General features: G+C 45.8%; 1 protein-coding gene across 2 annotated transcripts in view; it reads left to right on the top strand.

The window, feature by feature from the left end:
• CD2AP (CD2 associated protein) overlaps positions 1-21,180 on the top strand; it is a 165,282-nt gene that overhangs the window by 66,064 nt on the left and 78,038 nt on the right. The window contains exon 1 of one of the 2 annotated variants that reach the window (XM_068280203.1): positions 4,029-4,111. The exons of the other annotated variant lie outside the window; for it this stretch is intronic. Coding sequence (XP_068136304.1) covers positions 4,097-4,111 — 15 coding nt within the window. The 5' untranslated portion in view covers positions 4,029-4,096. Of the gene's footprint in view, positions 1-4,028; positions 4,112-21,180 lie in introns of those variants that run through there. 2 annotated transcript variants of the gene reach the window in all.

Below are 21,180 nucleotides of genomic sequence, written 5' to 3'. Positions count from 1 at the left end.
GGGGAAAATGAGTTGAACTTACCCGGGGCTTCTAACAGTCCCCCGCAGACATCCTGTGTTGGCGCAGCCACTCACCGATGTTCCGGCCCCGCCTCTGGTTCACTTCAGGAATTTCAGACTTTAAAGTCTGAAAACCACTGCGCCTGCGTTGCCGTGTCCTCGATCCCGCTGATGTCATCAAGAGCGCACAGCGCAGGCTCAGTATGGTCTGTGTCTGCGCAGTACACTCCTGGTGACATCAGCAGGAGCGAGGACACGGGGGTGCAGGCGCAGTGGTTTTCTGACTTTAAAGTCAGAAATTCCAGAAGTGAACTGGAGGCGGGGCCGGAGCATCGGTGAGTGGCTGCGCCAACACAGGATGTCTGCGGGGGACCATTAGAAGCCCCGGGTAAGTTCAGCTCATTTTCCCCCGACCCCCCCCTACAGTATCCCTTTAACAGCTGCTAGGTTTCCTATCACTGAAGTACTCCGACTCCAAAATCATCATCATCCGACTCCAACTCCGACTCCTCAGTTTATGAAACCACCGACTCCAGGTACCCAAAATTGCTCCAACTCTGAGCAATTTTGGGTACCTGGAGTGGGAGTCGGTGGTTTCATAAACTGAGGAGTCGGAGTTGGAGTCGGATGATTTTTATACCGACTCCATAGCCCTGCTCTTCATGCAGAAGTGTGGCTATACTGTGACACAGAGTGTACATTCTGCAGCTCCTGCCAGCTAGGTGAGACGGCAACGTTCCTTTGTGAAACAATGTTATTCGAGCATCTAGAACAAGCCAGCGATGAGATCATGCATAGGAAAGTTTACTTCAAGTTTTCCTTAACCCATTTCGGACCAAAGCCTCTGGTCCCAAGGTCGAGAGTGATATCAAGGCTGCCATATGTATTTCCTTTTAAACAATACCAATTTGCCTGGCAGCCCTGTTGATCTATTTGGCTGCAGTAGTGTCTGAATAACACCAGTAACAAGCATGCAGCCTATCTTGTCAGATCCAACAATAATGTCAGAAACCCCTGATCTGCTGCATGCTTGCTCAGAGTCTATGGCTAAAAGCATTAAGCTACTTACTCACCACCTGATGGGTCCAGCGACGTCCCCTTGACGATGGTTGTTAAAGAGGAACTCTAGTGAAAATAATGTAATAAAAAAATGATTAATTTTTACAATAATTATGTATAAATGATTTAGTCAGTGTTTGCCCATTGTAAAAAATTTTAAATCCCTTATTTACATTCTGACATTTATTACATGGTGCCATTTTTACTGTTGGCAGGTGATGTAGCTGCTGCATGCTTTTTTGGCAGTTGGAAACAGCTGTAAACAGCCATTTCCCACAATGCAACAAGGTTCCCAGACAGGAAACTGCCAGGAGTACGTACTCAAGAATTTCCTGTGGGAGGGGTTTCACCACAATATCAGTCATACGGCGCCCCCTGATGGTCTGTTTGTGAAAAGGAATAGATTTCTCACGTAAAAGGGGTATCAGCTACTGATTGCAGTGTTCTCCCCAGAATTTTTTTCCAGCCGGGTGGCATGAAAAAGTAGCCGGGTGGCATGAAAAAGTAGCCGGGTGGGGCGAGATGAAAATGCAAGGCAACTCTACTTACAGCATAGGAGGAGGTGAAGAGGTGAGCCGATGACAGCCGGGTGGTCACCATAATCTAGCCGGGTGGAGCACCCGGCTAAAAGAGCCTGGGGAGAACACTGGATTGGGATAAAGTTCAATTCTTGGTCGGAGTTTCTTTTCAAGCAATTCGCCTTCTTGCCCGTGATGTCGTATGACTACACGAGAGGCGCGAACGGGAAGTAAATGATGGTACTTTGCGCCGGGTCATCTGGGATCTTAACAATCTGATCCGCCATGTCCATAGCTTAATGACACGCAATCGCTGCAGGTGGGGGAGGCAACAGTGTTTAACATAATTATTTTCAATGATTTTGCCCGACATTGGATAATATTGCAGAAAATATCGCCTCGTGGGTATGAGGCTTTTGGGGCAAAGCATCAGCAGGATAGCCAGGCAACTGGTATTGCTTAAAAGGAAATACATATGGCAGCTTCCACCTCAGGTTCACTTTAAGGACCAGAGGCCTTTTTCCAGTTTTTCACCTCCTGATCACTGTGATAGACTCCTGACCGACAGTCCTGTGACGGCGTGGACACGCTAATGCGTCCCATGCTTGGGAGCACCAGCGTTAAAACTACACCACATCAGGCTAAGGCAGCCACAAGTGGGGCGTAAGTTTTAACTATCGATAGTCCCGAGCTGATTAAAGGACACCTGAAGTGAAAGGGTTAATGGTAGCATGCAGATCAGATGTTTCTGACTGAAGTCTGACTAGATTAGCCACATGCTTGTTCCAGGTGTGTGATTTAGACTCTACTGCAGCCAAAAAGATCAGCAGGATGCCAGGCAACTGGTGTTGCTTAAAAGGAAATAAATATGGCAGCCTCCATATACCTCTCACTTCAGGTGTCCTTTAAAGGAGACCTGAAGTGAGAGAGTTATGGAGGCTGCCATATAGTTTGGCTGTTGTGCTGACCCTCTGCAACTTTTAGCCATAGACCCTGAGCAAGTGTGGGGGACTTTCTGACAAGATTAGCTACATGCTTATTTCAAGTATGTAGACCCTCCTGATGCCAAAATGGCCAGCAAAGCTGCCAGGTAACCGGTATTATTTAAAGGGAAATAAATATGGCAGCCTCCATATCCCTTTCACTTCAGGTTCTTTAAAGAAAACCTGTAACTAAAAAAAGTTCCCCTGGGGGGTACTCACCTCGGGTGGGGGAAGCCTCCGGATCCGATCGAGGCTTCCCCCGTCCTCCTGTGTCCTACAGCGATCTCGCTGTGCCCCTCTGAACAGCGGGGATGTAAATATTCACCTTCCCGCCTCCAGCGCAAGCGCAGTATCGTCTCTCTGCTCGGAGATAGGCGGAAATAGCCGATCGCTGTCGGTCCACTTTACTGCGCAGGCGCAAGCCTCCTGCACCTGCGTAGTAGAGCGGACCTGACAGAGATCGGCTATTTCCATCTACCTCCGTGCGGAGAGCCGCAACAGCGCCCCCGCTGTCTTTGTCTTTAAATAAAGGTAGCTAGTCAGGCTTGTCGAGCCAGGATTGCAGGACGCTTCAGGGGAGCCAGCGCTGGACTGCCTGCAGCTACAGGGGAGGGGGAAGCCTCATTGGGACCCTGAGACTTCCACCTCCCGAGGTAAGTACCCCACAGGGGACATTTCTTTTTTTCATTACAGAGTCTCTTTAAAGCACACCTGAAATGAGAGGGATAGGGAGGCTGACCTGTTTATTTCCTTTTAAACAATGCAGGTTGCTTGGCTGTCCTGCTGATGATCTGCCTCTAATGCTTTTAGCTGTAGACCCTGATCACACATACTGACCTAACGATCCAGGAAGATGGATCACAATGATGCCCCCGACTATGAGCGTTACCCAATCTATCTCCCTGCCGGTGGGTACACACGATGGCACACGACGGGCGAGAGTTCAAGCGATCACATTACTTTGCACGGGAGTTGTTGGGGATCGTAAAGATCCGATCCTCCATGTCCTTGTCGCCAAATGTAGTTCATGCAATTGTGTGCCTGTATCCACGTTGCAAGATCGCGGAAATGATCGATTGTCTGAAAAATTGTCGTGGGTTAGGGCCTTTACTGAAGTCTGACTGGATTTTCAGCATGCTTGTTTCAGGTATGGGATTCGGGCACTACTGCAGCCAAAGAGATCAGCAGCGCTGCCAGGCAACTGGTATTGTTTAAAAGGAAATGAATACGTCCGCCTCCATATCCCTCTATCGTCAGGTTTCCTTTGAGGCAGATATATAAACCGCAATAAGCTCTAAAGTGGTTTATTTTGTCCTTCTCTATCTCTGTATTAGTTGGGAGAGCTGGTTTGGTCAGAGTTTCGCCCAGGTGAGCTGCTCTACCTGATAACCCTGCTGTGAGGTAATGTGATAAGCGGCTGTCCCAGGACCTTACCTGCAGCCAGCAGCAGTCTCCTCATGTTTGTACAGGAGTGGGAGGCCCCTCCCCAAGGCCCTGATCACACCTGGGTGTGTACACACACTCACACACAGCGCTATGTCTATGGAGCCGGTGAGTGTGCACTTCTCTTATTCCTCCTCTCCTTTAAACATTAATGGCTGAACGGGATGGCTGCTATTGTGTTTTATGGGGCTGTCAGCCTGGGAGAGGGACCCGCCGCCTCCTCTGCCTAATATTATGGTAATTAGAGTTAGTGTCTCACATGTCACTGTCTGCTGATGTGTACAGTGTGTGTGTGACGCTGTCATGTACAATGGCTGCTTTATTACTGCAGGGCCAAGCTCTGGCTTCACAGTGAACTTTGTCTGCTGTTCTTGGGACATTTAATTGCTACAGTCATGCTGTAATGTGCTGCTATTGCAGTTACTGGTTACACTGCGGCTCCAGGTGACTTATTTCTTTATTGGCAATTATAAATGCTGAATGGGTTTTTGTTACCTGTCTGTCTCCCACCTGGATGCCCCCCCCCCCCTTCCTTCCTGTGGTGTCATTAGCAGCATTGAAGGAACCTGAAGCCAGAGAAATAGGGAGGCTGCCATTTTTTCTTTTAGAGCGGACCTGAACTCAGAACTTCCTCTCCGCTCTAAAAGATAAGCATCGGCATAATAAACTTTAAAGAAAACATTTCTTTGTTACAGCTTACAGAACTCCTGCAATTATTTTGCAGTGTCTTATTTCCTGCTTTCATGGAAGCACAGAATGGGTTAACATCCTGTGTTTACAAATTAGCTGCTCAGCCGAGTCAGCCAGCCAGCTGACAAAGCTGAGAGAACAAAGTACAGTTGTGATTAGTCACAGATGAGGGGGAATTAGACAGGCTAGGCCAGCACTGGGCAAACTACGACCCGCATGCGCTGTACATCCATCCCGCCGATAGGCGCCCGGATTCCTCTCTTCTCCCCCCTTCCTCCCTGCAGAGTTGTGAGCGGGCGATTAGCGGGTGCTTAAACTCACTGCTGCATTGCATCTCCATGGCAACAGGGCGTCACATGCCAGCGTATTACACTTTGTCTGCTAGCATGTGATACGCTGGTGTTTCCTGTGACGAGCGTCACATGATGGCCTGTTACCATGGAGACGTGATGCAAGAAGCGTTGAGTAGGTGAGTTTTATCCCCCCGCTAATCACCCACTCATTGACTCTGCAGGGAGGGAGGGGGAAAGGGAGAGGAGTTTGCCCAGGCCTGGGCAAAACTCTCTAAACACATACAGGGTGCATTTCTCTCTATTTTCCTTCTGTCCTGTGCAAGAGTTCAGGTTGACTTTAAAGGGAACCTGAAGTGTAAGGGATATGGAGGCTGCCATATTTATTTCCTTTTAAACAATACTTTGCAGTCCTGTTGGGGTCTCTGACATCAGTATTGTCTGCCTCACACACCTGAAACAAGCATGCGGCTAATCTTGTCAGATGTTTGTGTCATCTGATCTGCATGCTTGTTCAGGGTCTGATGCTAATTGTATCACAGGCAGAGGCTAAGCACAACAGCCAGGCAATCGGCATTGTTCAAAAGGAAATAAATATGGCAGCCTACATATCGCTCTCACCTCAGGTTCCCTTTAAGGCCCGTGCACGCACTCGGTCACCGTCGGTAAAAAAAACACAAGTGATCCGCAACAGTTTGCAACGAGAAAACGACGTCGGAGCACATTTGAATTCATTGAGGGCACAATGACGTTAGCGGAGGCATTAAAAGTAAGAAAGTGAGTACTTTGAATGGATCAACCATTTTTCATTTAATACTAACGACTAACACTTGATTATCGTCTGAACCAATCCGCCAGGATGAATTATTGGTCTACGTGGATGAGAATTGCTGTATTTTACCGTTGTTGGGGTTGGCTTCTTTTAAAATGATTCTCGACCGATCCGTTGTTCGTTTCGGCCGATGGCGGTTGATTGTGTGTACAGAGCTGTACACTAGCGTTCAGATGTTTATTGATGCTTATGATCACATCAGTCATTAAAGTGCATGAGTGCATTCAGTGCATGAGAGCTGTACAGAGCTGTATAGCCAAGAAGTGTATGCTGTTCAATGGAGGGGAGAGGCGGGACAATAATTTGCAGCTTCCTGTGGGCGGGGTAAGTAAGGGCTCTTTCATAAGGGCAACTGAAGGCGGGGATTTCACAACCTGTCAGCTGCTCCCTTGTTTGCTACCAGCTGGGTACCCCCTAGCCCCATGGAGACACGTCCGAGCAGTCTCAGATGTGTCATGTCCCAGTTCTCTGCTGCTGGGTAACAGCACCGCGTGTCAGCAGGTGTTACCAATGCTGCTATTGGGCTGCATTTATTTTCACCCAATTGCCACTCGTGGGCAGCTGAACCAACAAGCGTGCAGTTCAGCCGTCCATCTGAAGGAGGCCTTAGAAATGCAATGCGCTAGTTCGTCTGTGTCAGGTCAGTAAACAATGTTGGAGGGTGTCCAGCTACAGACGCTAGAATCTTGGCCAACTCGCCGCCGAACGGCTGTCTCAGCTGAGGATCGTCTCGCTGACTCTGAGGCAATGAGCCTTTAACTTGTGGCTGCAGATATAGGTCAGATTATTAGAACAGCTCTAACCTACTCCCGTGCTAAACTCACCACAGCAAACATGTTATGACAGAGATTCCACTGGGCTGTGCATGCAAGTCCTGCCAGATATGTGCTCCTTACTTCAATATGTTGTAATGTTTCAAGTCATGTGGTGTTATTGGCTGTCCTGTAGGCAGGACGCCTCCACTACTGGCTACAAGGTGCTTCCATTCCTGCTGCTCCGCCCAGTCCTGTGTTTACATCCGTACCTGCTCCTTCAGCCTTCACAGTGTTCTGTGCACATCTGTCACTACATTCATAGATACTCTCTCTGAGGGGGGATTTTATAGTTCATCCATTGATTCTGGACGGTTTTCCTCTTCAAACTTAGACTTCAGGAAAAGTTTTCAATTTGCATCATATCTGACTGTAGCGAGAATGGTAAAAGGATACTGAACTGGTGCTTTTGTGTGTACATTATTATTATTATTTATATAGCGCCCACATCTTCCGCAGCGCTGTACAGAGAATATAGTCTTGTCACTAACTGTCCCTCAGAGGAGCTCACAATCTAATCCCTACCATAGTCATGTCAATGTATGTATCCTGTAGTGTATGTATTGTAGTCTAGGACCAATTTAAGTGGATGCCAGTTAACTTATATGTATGTTTTTGGAATGTGGGAGGAAACCACAGTGCCCAGAGGATACCCACACAGACACGGGGAGAACATACAAACTGTGCAGATCAGATGTTTCTGACGTTATTGTCAAACCTGACCAGATTAGCTGCATACTTGTTTCTGGTGTTATTCAGACACCACTGCAGCCAAAGATATCACCGGGCTGCCAGGTAACTGGTATTGTTTAAAGGGTAATACATATGGCTGCTTCAGTATATTATTTTTTTTTCTTTGTTAAAGAACAACTGAAGTGAGAGATGGAGGCTGCCATATGTATTTCCAGTTACCTGCCATATGTATTTCCAGTTACCTGCCATACTGCGGCTCTCTAAACCACACGCTTAAAACAAGCATGTGACATATAAAGTCAAACATCTGATCTGCATTTTTACCTCACTAGGTTCCAAACTATCCAAGTGGGGGTTTAAAGAGCTTATCTTTAGTAGGTTAATAAGGAACTGTAGTGAAAACATAATGGATTTATTTTTTAATTTTTTTTGTGGTGATCAGGTTTGTAGAGAGGCTTGGCTGAGATTCCCAGTGGGTGAAGGGTTAAGGAATTGTGGCGATCGGGTTTGTAGAGATTCCCAGTGTGTGAAGGGTTAATGAATTGTGGTTATCGGGTTTGTAGAGATTCCCAGTGTGTGAAGGGTTAATGAATTGTGGCGATCGGGTTTGTAGAGATTCCCAGTGTGTGAAGGGTTAATGAATTGTGGCGATGGGGTTTGTAGAGATTCCCAGTGTGTGAAGGGTTAAGGAATTGTGGTGATTGGGTTTGTAGAGATTCCCAGTGTGTGAAGGGTTAATGAATTGTGGCGATGGGGTTTGTAGAGATTCCCAGTGTGTGAAGGGTTAAGGAATTGTGGCGATCGGGTTTGTAGAGATTCCCAGTGTGTGAAGGGTTAATGAATTGTGGTAATCGGGTTTGTAGAGATTCCCAGTGTGTGAAGGGTTAATGAATTGTGGCGATCGGGTTTGTAGAGATTCCCAGTGTGTGAAGGGTTAAGGAATTGTGGTGATCGGGTTTGTAGAGATTCCCAGTGTGTGAAGGGTTAATGAATTGTGGCGATTGGGTTTGTAGAGATTCCCAGTGTGTGAAGGGTTAATGAATTGTGACGATTGGGTTTGTAGAGATTCCCAGTGTGTGAAGGGTTAAGGAATTGTGGTGATTGGGTTTGTAGAGATTCCCAGTGTGTGAAGGGTTAATGAATTGTGGCGATTGGGTTTGTAGAGATTCCCAGTGTGTGAAGGGTTAATGAATTGTGGCGATTGGGTTTGTAGAGATTCCCAGTGTGTGAAGGGTTAAGGAATTGTGGCGATTGGGTTTGTAGAGATTCCCAGTGTGTGAAGGGTTAATGAATTGTGGCGATTGGGTTTGTAGAGATTCCCAGTGTGTGAAGGGTTAAGGAATTGTGGTGATCGGGTTTGTAGAGATTCCAAGTGTGTGAAGGGTTAAGGAATTGTGGCGATCGGGTTTGTAGAGGTTCCCAGTGTGTGAAGGGTTAATGAATTGTGGTAATCGGGTTTGTAGAGATTCCCAGTGTGTGAAGGGTTAATGAATTGTGGCGATTGGGTTTGTAGAGATTCCCAGTGTGTGAAGGGTTAAGGAATTGTGGCGATTGGGTTTGTAGAGATTCCAAGTGTGTGAGGGGTTAAGGAATTGTGGTGATCGGGTTTGTAGAGGTTCCCAGTGTGTGAAGGGTTAATGAATTGTGGTAATCGGGTTTGTAGAGATTCCCAGTGTGTGAAGGGTTAATGAATTGTGGTAATCGGGTTTGTAGAGATTCCCAGTGTGTGAAGGGTTAATGAATTGTGGCGATTGGGTTTGTAGAGATTCCCAGTGTGTGAAGGGTTAAGGAATTGTGGCGATTGGGTTTGTAGAGATTCCAAGTGTGTGAAGGGTTAATGAATTGTGGTAATCGGGTTTGTAGAGATTCCCAGTGTGTGAAGGGTTAAGGAATTGTGGTGATCGGGTTTGTAGAGATTCCCAGTGTGTGAAGGGTCAAGGAATTGTGGTGATCGGGTTTGTAGAGGTTCCCAGTGTGTGAAGGGTTAATGAATTGTGGTAATCGGGTTTGTAGAGATTCCCAGTGTGTGAAGGGTTAATGAATTGTGGCGATTGGGTTTGTAGAGATTCCCAGTGTGTGAAGGGTTAAGGAATTGTGGCGATTGGGTTTGTAGAGATTCCCAGTGTGTGAGGGGTTAAGGAATTGTGGTGATCGGGTTTGTAGAGATTCCCAGTGTGTGAAGGGTTAAGGAATTGTGGTGATCGGGTTTGTAGAGGTGCAGCTAAGGTTCCCTCTGGTGATTGTTCGCAGACTTATTAGAAGCACAGAGTCCTCACCATGCCTCCAATCTTTATTGCTGGTCAAGGTGCGCACAGGGGAGAAAAACAGCTTGGCACTTACGTCTGACTCCTAAAGGAAAACGACAGGAAGTTTCATTTGATTGGGCACGGTATAGTCACATTTTGAAGTTATGCCTTTTTGATCATTTTTTTTTTTTTTATTTGAAAAAGTTTTAACAGCTTTTTTCAAAGTGCACCGTCACCATATATTGCTGTGTCCAACCCCTGCTATATGGATTAGGCTAAATACAGGAACTCGGTGACTTATTAAGGATGACAATTAGTGATAGTTTTGGATGACCATTTAAAGGGGAACTGAAGTAAGAGGTGTATACGGAGTCTGCCATATTTATTTCCTTTTAATCAATACCAGTTGCCTGGCAGCCCTGCCTGTCTATTTCACTGCAGTAGTATCTGAATAACACCAGAAACGAGCATGCAGCTAGTCTTGTCAGATCTGACTTCAAAGTCTAAAACACCTGATCTGCTGCATGCTTGTTCAGGGGCTATGGCTAATAGTATTAGAGGCAGAGGATCAGCAGGGCTGCCAGGCAACTGGTATTGCTTAAGGCTGGGTCCACACTAGACCCGGTTGCAGGACGGACACTGCAGTCCGGATCAGGGGAAGTACCCACCGTACTGCAAACTGATGAAAGTGCATCAGTTTTGCATCAGTTTTGTATCAGTTTCCGTTCAGGTTTTTCCCTGACAGAAAACCTCTCTATCATTAGGAAGGAGTGGGAGGATTTTTTGGGCCAATCATAAAGCTCAGGCTATCCGTTTTCACATCCGTTTTTTGCCTGTGGAGCTGGAGATGCGTTTTCTCATTGCTTTCACTACCCCTGTGTGTATCCGTGGTCCTGATCCGTTGCGTGAAAATGCAGCAGGTCCGAACCTTCCGTTCAGGTTTTGAAAACGGATCCCCGCAAACGCAGACGGATCCGTTTTTTACTTGGGTGAGGCTGGCTGCTATTTTAAACATTAGTATCCGGGACTCCGTTTTTCATCAGGTTTAAAAAACGCAGCCACGGATACGTTTCCGGACCTAGCGTGGACCAGCTCTAAAAGGAAATAAACATGGCCGCCTCCATATACCTCTCTCTTCAGTTCCCCTTTAAGGAAGGATCTCATAATACATGCTGCTTGCCAACCGCTGGTCAGCCTGTCCTGCCCTATGAAAGGAAGGGGGGGGGGGGAGAGTGGAACATCATCTGTGACTGGAGTGACTATACAAGTCAGTAGCGTAGGCATTTGCTTGTCATTTGCTAAATGATGTCCATCATGAGAATGGCTAAATGACATTGGACATGATTCACAAAGCTTTTTCACCTGTTTCCTTCTGTGTTCACCTTATCTATGTTGACCTACCTTGTCCCAAAGAGCAAAATATATTGTAATGGAGGTAAGAAAAGTAATATTGCAATGAAGTTAATCAGGAACAACTTAACGTGGCCATACGCTGGTCGATTTGCCATCAGATCGACCAACAGATAGATCCCTCTCTGATCGAATCTGATCAGAGAGGGATCGTATGGCTGCCTTTACTGCAAACAGATTGTGAATCGAATCGATTTCAGCATGAAACTGATCACAATCTGTGGAGCTGCTGCCGCCCCCCGCAAGCTATACATTACCTGTTCCGCCGGCGCAAGTCCCCTGGTCTCCGCCGTCTTCTTCTCCGCTGGGCTCCGGGTTCCTGCTGGCTTCACTTTTTGTCTGGGGAAGTTTAAACAGTAGAGAGCGCTCTACTGTTTAAACTTCCTGCCGGGAAAGGAAGTGAAGCCAGCCAGAATCCAGAGCTCAGCAGAGAAGAAGACAGCGGAGACCAGGGGACTTGCGCCGACGGAACAGGTAATGTATTCGCGCTAGCGTCGGTCGTCGGGCATTCGAACGCCGCTATCGACGCACTCCCGACCTGCCGGCGATCGAGCAAAATCTTCCGCACGGACGGATCGACGGGAACGATTGATTTGGGATGGAAATCGATTGTTCTGTCAACGTTTGCGCAACGATTTCACAGCAGATTCAATCACAGTGATCAAATCTGCTGTATATCGGCGGGAAAATCGTAAGGTGTATGGGCCCCTTTACTTTGAGTGATTATTTTGCTTGTAAGTGTGCTGAAAGGTTATTTTTATCACTTAAGGTAATCATACACTGATAGATTTACAGCAGATTCGACCATCAGATAGATTTGTCATATGCCTGTCAGGTCGAATCTGACAGGAATCTATCTGATGTGTGCCACACACTAGGAACAGATTTCCAATAGATTTCAGAATGAAATCTATTGGAAATCGATCTAAATGCATTATTGGACCATTAGATCCGATGCAACTCTATGGGCCATCGATATGCTGCCAGCAGCAGATCGACCTAGATTTTCCATCCTGTCAGATGGATCAAATCGATCGAAATTGGCTGAAAATTGTTTGATCAATAGATTTGACAGAATAGATTTCTGATCGATCAATTCCATAGAATCGACCAGTGTATGGGCCCCTTCAGGTGATAAGTAATTTATGAGAAGCTTTGTGAATAGAGCCCATTGGGGTCAAGTCACAAAAACTTCTCATTAGTGACTTATTTTTCACCTAATTTTGAAAAATAACCTTTCAGCACATTTGCAAGCAAAATAATCACTCAAAGTAAGTTTGTTCCTTATCAACTTTATTTAGATTTTACTTTTCTTATCTTAATTTTTTTTTTCTCTTTGGGAGCTTAAAGGGTAACACAGATAAGGTGAAAAAGCATTTTGAATCGTCCCCAATGTGGTATAAGGCCCAGTGCACACCAAAAGCGCTAGCAGATCGTCAAAACGCTAGCGGTTTTGGGAGCAGAGAGCAGATATTTGGCCGGGTGCACACCAAGCGGATTTTGTATGCGATCCACCAGCCGCATCAGCCAGTGAAAACGCTTGGCTATTGTATTTCAATGTGTTGTGCACACCGGCGGTTTGTGGTTTTTTAGCAAACCGCAAACGCGCAGCAGGAGGCGCGTTTGCGGCTTGGCAAAAACCTCAAACCGCCGGTGTGCACCATCCCATTGCAATACATTAGCCAAGCGTTTTTATAGGCGGATGCGGCCGGCGGATCGCTCCAAAAACCGCTCGGTGTGCACTGGGCCTTACGCTGCTTAAAAAAAAAAAAAAAAAAAACTTTTGAGATGGGATGTGGTCTACAAAGAAGAGGTCTTAAGATGAACTTGAGCCAAAACTCGGGTTCTTACCCTGAACGCATATTTAACCATTTTCACCTTTTGGACGTGACTTTCACGTCCAAAAGTTTGCTGCGAACGTCTGCGCGCTCCCGCGCACTCTCGTGCCCCCCTCCTTTGGTAGCCCGGATATCAATGAATGAGAACATTGTTCCCATTCTTTGATCTAAGTCCCCAGTAGAAAAAACAACGGCTTCTTTTCAGAGGCCGCAGTCTTTCTGAAAAATAAAAATCACGTCGTCCTTCTAGTTCCTGTAAGCGAGTGGGGGGAGAATGTGCTCAGTGATGGGAGACATTTGATTACAGAATTAGAATACTCAATAGGATCCTGAGGCTTCCCTCTCCTTATGCTGGGCATACACAGCACGATAGTTGTTATGAATATTATCAATCAAGCCATCAGCGGCTCGATTGATAATATTCAACCTGTCCGATCACCGCGGCGTATCGACTCATCGCTCGTTCCCCGGGCGGACAATGGAAGAAACGAGCGGCTAATAAGGAACTGCCCTCAGGGAGGAGCGAGAATCGATCCGCGCGGACGCGGCGGCATAGAGCCAGCGGCTCGATTCCGGCGCAGAATTGCACAGTATATGCCCAGCATTAGGTAGGTATCTGATCTTGTGCACTCGAGCTTCAGCTCAGATACAATTTAAGGCTAGTGGAACCAGAAGTGAGAGGGATGTGCAGGCTGCCATATTTCTTTCCTTTTAGACAATGAAGATTGCCTGGCAGCCCTGCTGATCCTCTGCGTCTGATACTTTTAGCCTAGTCTATGGACCATGAACAAGCATGCAGATCAGATGTTTCTGACTGAAGTCTGACTAGATTAGCTACATGCTTGTTACAGGTGATTCAGACACTGTTGATGCGAGAGAGATCAGCAGGACAGCCAGGCAAATGGTATTGTTTAACAGGAAATACGTATGACCGCCTCCATATGCATCTCATGTCAGGTTCCCATTAATGAATTACTTCATTCACACCATTTATTAACAAAAGGGGTGTAATTTCTGAGGGATGAAAGCTTCAGTAGGTATTCCTTCTAATGAGGGAGCTGTCAGGACAAATTGCATTATACAAAGACTAGTAGACCCAAGCCCGTTTAAAAATGGCCTCTAGGTCTGTCACTCTCCGTCGCCACCGTCGGTTGTTAGTGCGTGTACGCGCGCACACGCCCGCCTCCGTCCGCCTGTCCCAAAAGCTGTCCAGGTCCGTGCTGCGCACATGCGCAGTAGCAAAAAGCACGAACCCAAAGACACAGGTACAGGTGTACGCAGGGACACAGGCGTTTTTTAAAATCATTATTATTTTTCTTGTTACAACTTGCAATGTATTTGTATATCTGAATGCAAAGGGTTAGTACTGGTATATAAGTTCTGGTTTCAAAAAGAGGCCTATAACTCTAAGTTCAGGTAAATGATGTTAATTTTGTGCTAATTTATGCCACACTGATAAAGTGGTAATACATTAGCTAATGATTTTGATTGGCCGCATTCCAAGCTGCATAAAGTTACCTAAAATATTCATCTGGCCAAAATGATTAGCAGGTGATTGAAAGCCTTTACTTCCCAGCACTGTGCTCCATATGTGTTTTCAATATTTTTTATTGGAATTTAAAATTTTTAACAAATATGCCATTGACATATCATGTATAAAAAACAGAGATACACTTTATACATAACATTCTTTGTTTAAACAAATAATATAAAATAATCTGTACAAAAGTTATGTTGTTGAAATTTGAACAGAAATACCTTTAGTAAATGACATAGCATGAAATAGATACATCATAGTGCTCCATATATGAATGGATGGGTGTCGGCGCCAGGCTGTTGTATATGCTTTCATGAGGTGTATCTGCAAGCTTCGCCCTCTATACAGGTAAAATAAGTAACAAAAGGGAAATAAAGGGAAGAGGAGGAATATATTATAGATAAAAAGTCCCCCCAGCATGCAACTGTTTGGCAATGGCAATTAAAAAGATGCCGACACTCCATACAGTCTGAAGCAAAGGCTCTTTTTCTGTGTCATTGACCTAAGGAAACGGACAGAGACCCATGAGACGTGTTGTCATCTGTACAATCGTGCTACATTCAAAATCTTTTCCAATTTATCGGGGTCATACGTCTTGAGACACCTCTAAAAAAAAATATTTTATTATATTGTACTTCTGTACAGGATATCCACTATACCTGGACCTGAACCGGAGCAGTGCTTTTCAGCGCAGGAAGATTTGGGCGCAGCCGGAGCCGCCATAGACTGTATTCGGAATTACAGCTGTAGCAGCACTCCGTGAGTAACATCGGCGCCGATGTTGCTTTTAAAACACAATAATTCGGCCTCCAGCAACAGCTGGAAGCCGAATTATCATTCCCCACCATCCATGGCGGCCTGGAGGGGGAATAGTAATTAACACGGCCCGGACTTGTGCAGAAGCAGGATCAGCCATATACCGGCTGTATCCTGCACTCAAATCTCCCGCGCCAATTTCAAATGTATGCACCTGTATTATGAACTTACACCTCTTTTAGGAGGTATAGCAATATACTTGTGGTTTCTCTGCAACTGGGAAGGACTCAAGGAGAGCAACCGCCCAGGTCCTTCAGGATGTGAGAGACCGAGTGGGAACGGTTGTTTCCGCGTAGGCACATATGGTGCTTGCAAGGTTTTGCAACCCAATCTTTTATGATTACCCTCAATTCTGTCACTTAAAATTGTTTACAGATACTACACCATTTGTTTTCTGGTTCTCCCTTACTCTATAGGCACCGGGAGAGTCCCTGTGACAAAAGAACCCACGAGACCTATTGCTACTCTCCACCTGACCTATTTTGTCACAGCAGTGACTCATCGGGGTGAGGTGGCGGTGCATACACTCTGGTAGGGCTGACCACAGGGAGGGTCTGCTGTGACTTCTTCCGCTACTTACAAGAACCAGGTGTATCGCTACATTGCCCAATGAGTACTACCAAGCAGTGTTGTCCTCCCGTCCCTGAAACTTTGCCGTGCTCTAGGAAATGTCATGGCTGGAGTTCTCTAAAGACACAGGAAGCCAGTACGAGTTCTGTTCCGCCAGACTCTACAGAGATCTATAAATGATCCTGAGCCCTTCCTGTCTGTGCCATGTTTGCAGACGTACCTTCCTGCCTTGTAGGATAGCTGCCTCAGAGCTAAAGCTTGTGAGTATTCCTCCTATGAAGGGTGTAAGGTTTCAGTAAACACAGCAAATGGCCTAATTAAGCACGTTAATCGCACATTAATTACACCTAGACTAGTCTTTCTTCACGACTTAATGATATAGAAGAGCTAAATATAGCAGAAAGGCCGCCGCCTACACCATAAAAACCTGTAATATTAAAGCTGATTAATGCTCGGGATAAGTAGTATCTGGACGGGACATGAAAGAAGTAGGTGCTATGTGATAAGATACACTTCCTTCCTGTCTGTACTGGATGCGGAAGACGTGATCAGCTGTTGTGAAGGATTGTCTGTTACTGAGGATTGTCTGTCATTTGTTTATATCTCATGATGGCAACTAGTGGCATGTGAATCTCAAGGGTGACCTAAGTTCATTTGGGTAGTTTGGTTGTTCTTTTTTTTTTTTTTCTACCTTTTGGAGAGAGAGGCGATGGTGGAGACAGGTGTAGCAATTCCGTAGCAGCTATTGTGGCAAAGAGTAGGGGACAGTTTGTTATAAAGCTCCATACACACACTAGATAAAACTTGGCCTATAAAGTGTGTACTGGTACTGATCCTCACGGCGACATTCCTTGTACGCGTGTACGGCCTTACAGAGACACTGAAGTGGAAAAAAAATTATGATATGATTTGTATGTGTAGTACAGCTAAGAAATAAAACATTAGGAGCAGAGACATAAGTCTAATATTGTTTCCAGTACAGGAGGAGTTAAAAAAAAACTCCAGTTATCTATGCAAAAAAGCCATTGAGCTCTGTGACTTTCAAAGTTGCAGAGAGCTCTGTCTTCTGAAGCTTGTTATGTCAACTGTCAGTCACTGTATTTTTTTTCTCTCCACAGTACAGATCAGTAGTTCACTAGCCTGCTCTGTAAAATCATTTAGAATGCTGAGTAGTGTGTAAACTGCAAATATTAGAGCATGATGCAATGTTTTAAAAAAAAAAAAACTATATAACTGAAAATATAAAGGAGTATTTTCTTTGCTACTAATGTTCTAGTAGTTATCCGTACTACACAACCAATTCATTATATCAGAATTTTTTTTTTCGTCTCTTTAAAGTGGACCTGAACTCTTGCATAGCAAGGAAATGAACAGCGCTACTTAAAAACAGGCAAGTGCCTACCTGCAAAAGAGTGCAAGCCCCACTTGTGGGGTCGAATACACACCGAGCATACACATGACCTGTCTACCACTGGAGGAGGATGTTGGTTTCCTGTAACAGCTTGCATGCAACCTATTAAGTACTCGTCCCTCCCACTGCGAAGAAGTCGATCCTCCATGGGAGGGGCCTAACACTAACTAAATCCTAACCTATGTATATGCATAGCCTGGGTGCTGTTACAGGAAACCAACATCCTCCTCCAGTGGTAGACAGGTCATGTGTATGCTCGGTGTGTATTCGACCCCACAAGTGGGGCTTGCAATCTTTTGCAGGTAGGCACTAGTCTGTTTTTAAGTAGCGCTGCTCATTTCCTTGCTATGTACTAATTTAATTCGTTTTTGGTCAGCTGCTCCCACTTAACAGCCATGCTTTTAGTGTATATGCAGAGCTTCTGTTTGGGTTCAAGGTGCATTTGTAGTTCCTGGGGGGGCTCAGCGCATCTCTGATGGAGGCCATTCGGAGGCGGCCTGGTGTTGCGTGGACCTGAACTCTTGCACAGGGCAGAAAGAAATTGTAAGGAGAAAAGCGCCCTGTATGTTTTTTTAGAGTTTAGCCTGTTTAATTCCCCCTCATCTGTGACTAATCACAAGTTGTCATTTGTTCTATCAGCTGTATCAGCTGGCTGCCTCGGCCCTCTTTTCTATGAAGGCTGCGCATTATTATTATTTATTGTATTTATAAAGCACCGACATATTACGCAGCGCTGGACAATATGTTGGGATACATACATTGCTACCTCTCTGTCTGTCACCCCTTGTTGCAAACTGTTATACAACACAGCACAGGGTTATGCATACAATCATGGTATAAAATGCGGTTTACAGAGACCCGGCAAAACAAGTATGTGTTAGTCCATGAGAAGGGTGTAATTGCCGGGGTAGTAAAATTAAGAAGGACACACTAAGGGAGGGGGGGAGACCCTGCCAAGGCTTACAATCTAAAGGGCAACATTACTTTCTCAGAACCCAGGGCTGTGGAGTCGGTACAAAAATTCCAACTCCTCAGTTTATGAAACCTCCAACTCCAGGTACCCTAAATTGTTCCAATTCAGACTCCTCGACTCCCTGTCAGAACCACTGTATCCATTCCCCCCTCCCCACCTAACAGCTGCATTGGTGTAGAGGGCAGGCAATTACATCATCAGGGCTAGGCAGGTATGATCAGAGTGATGGGCGTGTCATGGTATGGGAGGGGGCGTGACTTGGCTTCTGAACACGGAAGTCCAGCCAATCACTGGGGCCCAGAAGAGTCTCCTTAGTAGCAGAAGCTTTTACTGTAGGAGAGGAAGGCTGTATGTTGTGCAGCTTTACCAGCAGTTTACATACACTCCTCTACAGGCTTGTGAATACCTTTCCTACAGCATGGAGAGGATGAGTCCCAGCATGTGCAGTTCCCCATTACTGACATTCCTGCGCACAGTGCATTCCTGCAGCATCTCGAAATGTGTCAGCTGGCAGATTCCCTGTAAAGAATGCAGACTTCAAACTCCAGATTATGTACTTTTTGCCTGAAGCTAAAATACACACAGCTTCCAGGGCCTGCGCCAGGGATGTGTTCAGCAATCACAAGATTAAAATAAAGGTGACAAAACGATTACCCTGCGTAATGTGACAATGTACAAATATCCGTAGATAAATAGAACTACACAAAGCTATTAGTCCGGGAACAGACGGTCCAGAGAATGGCGAGTTTAGAAGCTGCTGTGATCTCACTGCAAATTTCTGTGTTCACAGCAAGGGGAAGAGGGGCCCAAGGGTAAATAAAGAAACATTATTTTATAACAATAAAGTCGAAAGTTTGAACTGGTTTAACTGAAGGAAGACACAATCCATACATCTGAAAAAAACTTAAAGAGAACCCGAGGTGGGTTTGAAGAATATTATCTGCATACAGAGGCTGGATCTGCCTATACAGCCCAGCCTCTGTTGCTAACCCAAACCCCCCTAAGGTCCCCCTGCACTCTGCAATCCCTCATAAATCACAGCCACGCTGCTGACAAACAGCTTGTCAGGGCTGGCTGTGTTTATCTCTATAGTGTCAGTCTGCTGCTCTCCCTGCCTCCTGCAGAACTCCAGTCCCCGCCTGCATCCCTTCCCTCCCTGCTGATTGGAGGGAAGGGACGGGGGCAGGGACCGGAGCTATGCAGGAGGCGGGGGAGCAGCTGAGACTGACACTACAGATGTAAACACAGCCTCACAGCACGGCTGTGATTTATGAGGGATTGCAGAGTGCAGAGGGAGCTTAGTGGGGTTTGAGATAGCAACAGAGGCTGGGCTGTATAGGCAGATCCAGCCTCTGTATGCAGAGAACATTCTTTAAAAACACACCTCGGGTTCTCTTTAAAAAAAAGCCTAGGTCCACCCTAGGCACGGTTGCAGGACGGACATTGCAGTCCGGGATCAGGGGAAGATCAGGGGAAGTACCACCAGACCGAAAACTGATCAAAGTGCACCAGTTTTGCATCAGTTTCTGTTCAGTTTTTTACCCCAAAAAACGGACAGAAAACGTCTCTATCATTAGGAAGGAGTGGGAGGATTTTTTGGGCCAATAATAAAGTTCAGGCTATCCGTTTTCTCATCAGTTTTTGTTGCTATTTTGCCTGTGAAGATGGAGATGCGTTTTCTCATTGCTTTTCACTACCCATCCGTGGTCCGTGAAAATGCAGCAGATCCGGACCTTCCGTTCAGGTTTTGAAAACGGGTCCCCGCAAACGCAGACTGATCCGTTTTTTTCTTGGGTGAGGATGGCTGCTATTTTTAACATTAGTATCCGGGACTCCGTTTTTCATCAGGGTTGAAAAACGCAGCCACGGATACGTTTCAGGACCTAGTGTGGACTAGGCCGAAGTCTAAACTGAGAAGGATGTGGATTTTTCCTTTTAAAATAATACCAGTTGCCTGACTCTCCTCCTGATCATGTGCCTCTAATACTTTCAGCCACATCCCCTGAACAAGCATGCAGATCAGGTGCTCTGACTGAAGTCAGACTGGATTAGCTGCATGCTTGTTTCAGGTGCGATTTAGCCACTACTGCAGCCAAAGAGATCAACAGGACTGCCAAGCAACTGGTATTGTTTAAAAGGAAACATCCATAGCCCTCTCCGTTTAGGTTCCCTTTAAAGTGGACCTGAACTCTTGCACAGGACAGAAGGAAAACAGAGAAATGCACCCTGTATGTATTTAGAGAGTTTAGCCTGTCTAATTCCACCCCATCTGTGACTAATCACAAATTGTAATTTGATCTCTTGCCTGTGTCACATGACTGCCAGGGCAGATAAGGCAGATAAGATCATTTGATAGCACAGGATGTTCACAATATGTCTGCTTACATGAAAGCAAGAAGTAGAAACAGTGCAGATTTATTGCAGGATTGGTATCAGCTGTAACTAACAAATGTTTAACGGTTATTATGCTGTTGCTTATCTTTATGAGCAGTGAGGAAGTTCTGCGTTCAGGTCCGCTTTAAAGGGAACCCGAGGTGATAGGGATATGGAGGCTGACATGTTTGTTTTCTTTAAAACAATGCTTATTGCTCGGCTGCCCTGCTGATCCTCCACCTCTAATACTGTAAGCCATAGCCCCTGAACAAGCATGCAGATCAGATATCTGACAAATCTGACAAGATTAGCTACATGCTTGTTTTGGGGTGCGATTTAGACCCTACTGACCAGAAAATGATCAGCAGGGCTGCCAGGCAACTGGTATTGTGTAAAAGGAAATAAATATGGCAGCTTCCATAGGTTTCATACCTTGGGTTTCTTTTTGGAGATTGTGTTTCTCCACATACTAAAGGGGCCCATACACCTAACGATTTTCCCGCCGATATACGGCCGATTCGATCACAGTGATGGAATCGGCTGTGAAATTGCCGCGCACACCGCTGACAGAACTATCAATTTCCGTCCGAAATCGATCGTTCCCGTCGATTCCCGTCGATCCGTCCGTGCAGAAGATGTTTCTTGATCGTCGGCTGGTTGGGAGTGGGTCGATAGCGGCGTTCGAA

Source organism: Hyperolius riggenbachi, chromosome 4, assembly GCF_040937935.1.
Source record: "Hyperolius riggenbachi isolate aHypRig1 chromosome 4, aHypRig1.pri, whole genome shotgun sequence".
NCBI classification, from domain to species: Eukaryota; Metazoa; Chordata; class Amphibia; order Anura; family Hyperoliidae; genus Hyperolius; species Hyperolius riggenbachi.
The sequence above is the reverse complement of the archived record's forward strand: the minus strand, read 5'-3'. Positions and strand labels throughout refer to the sequence as shown.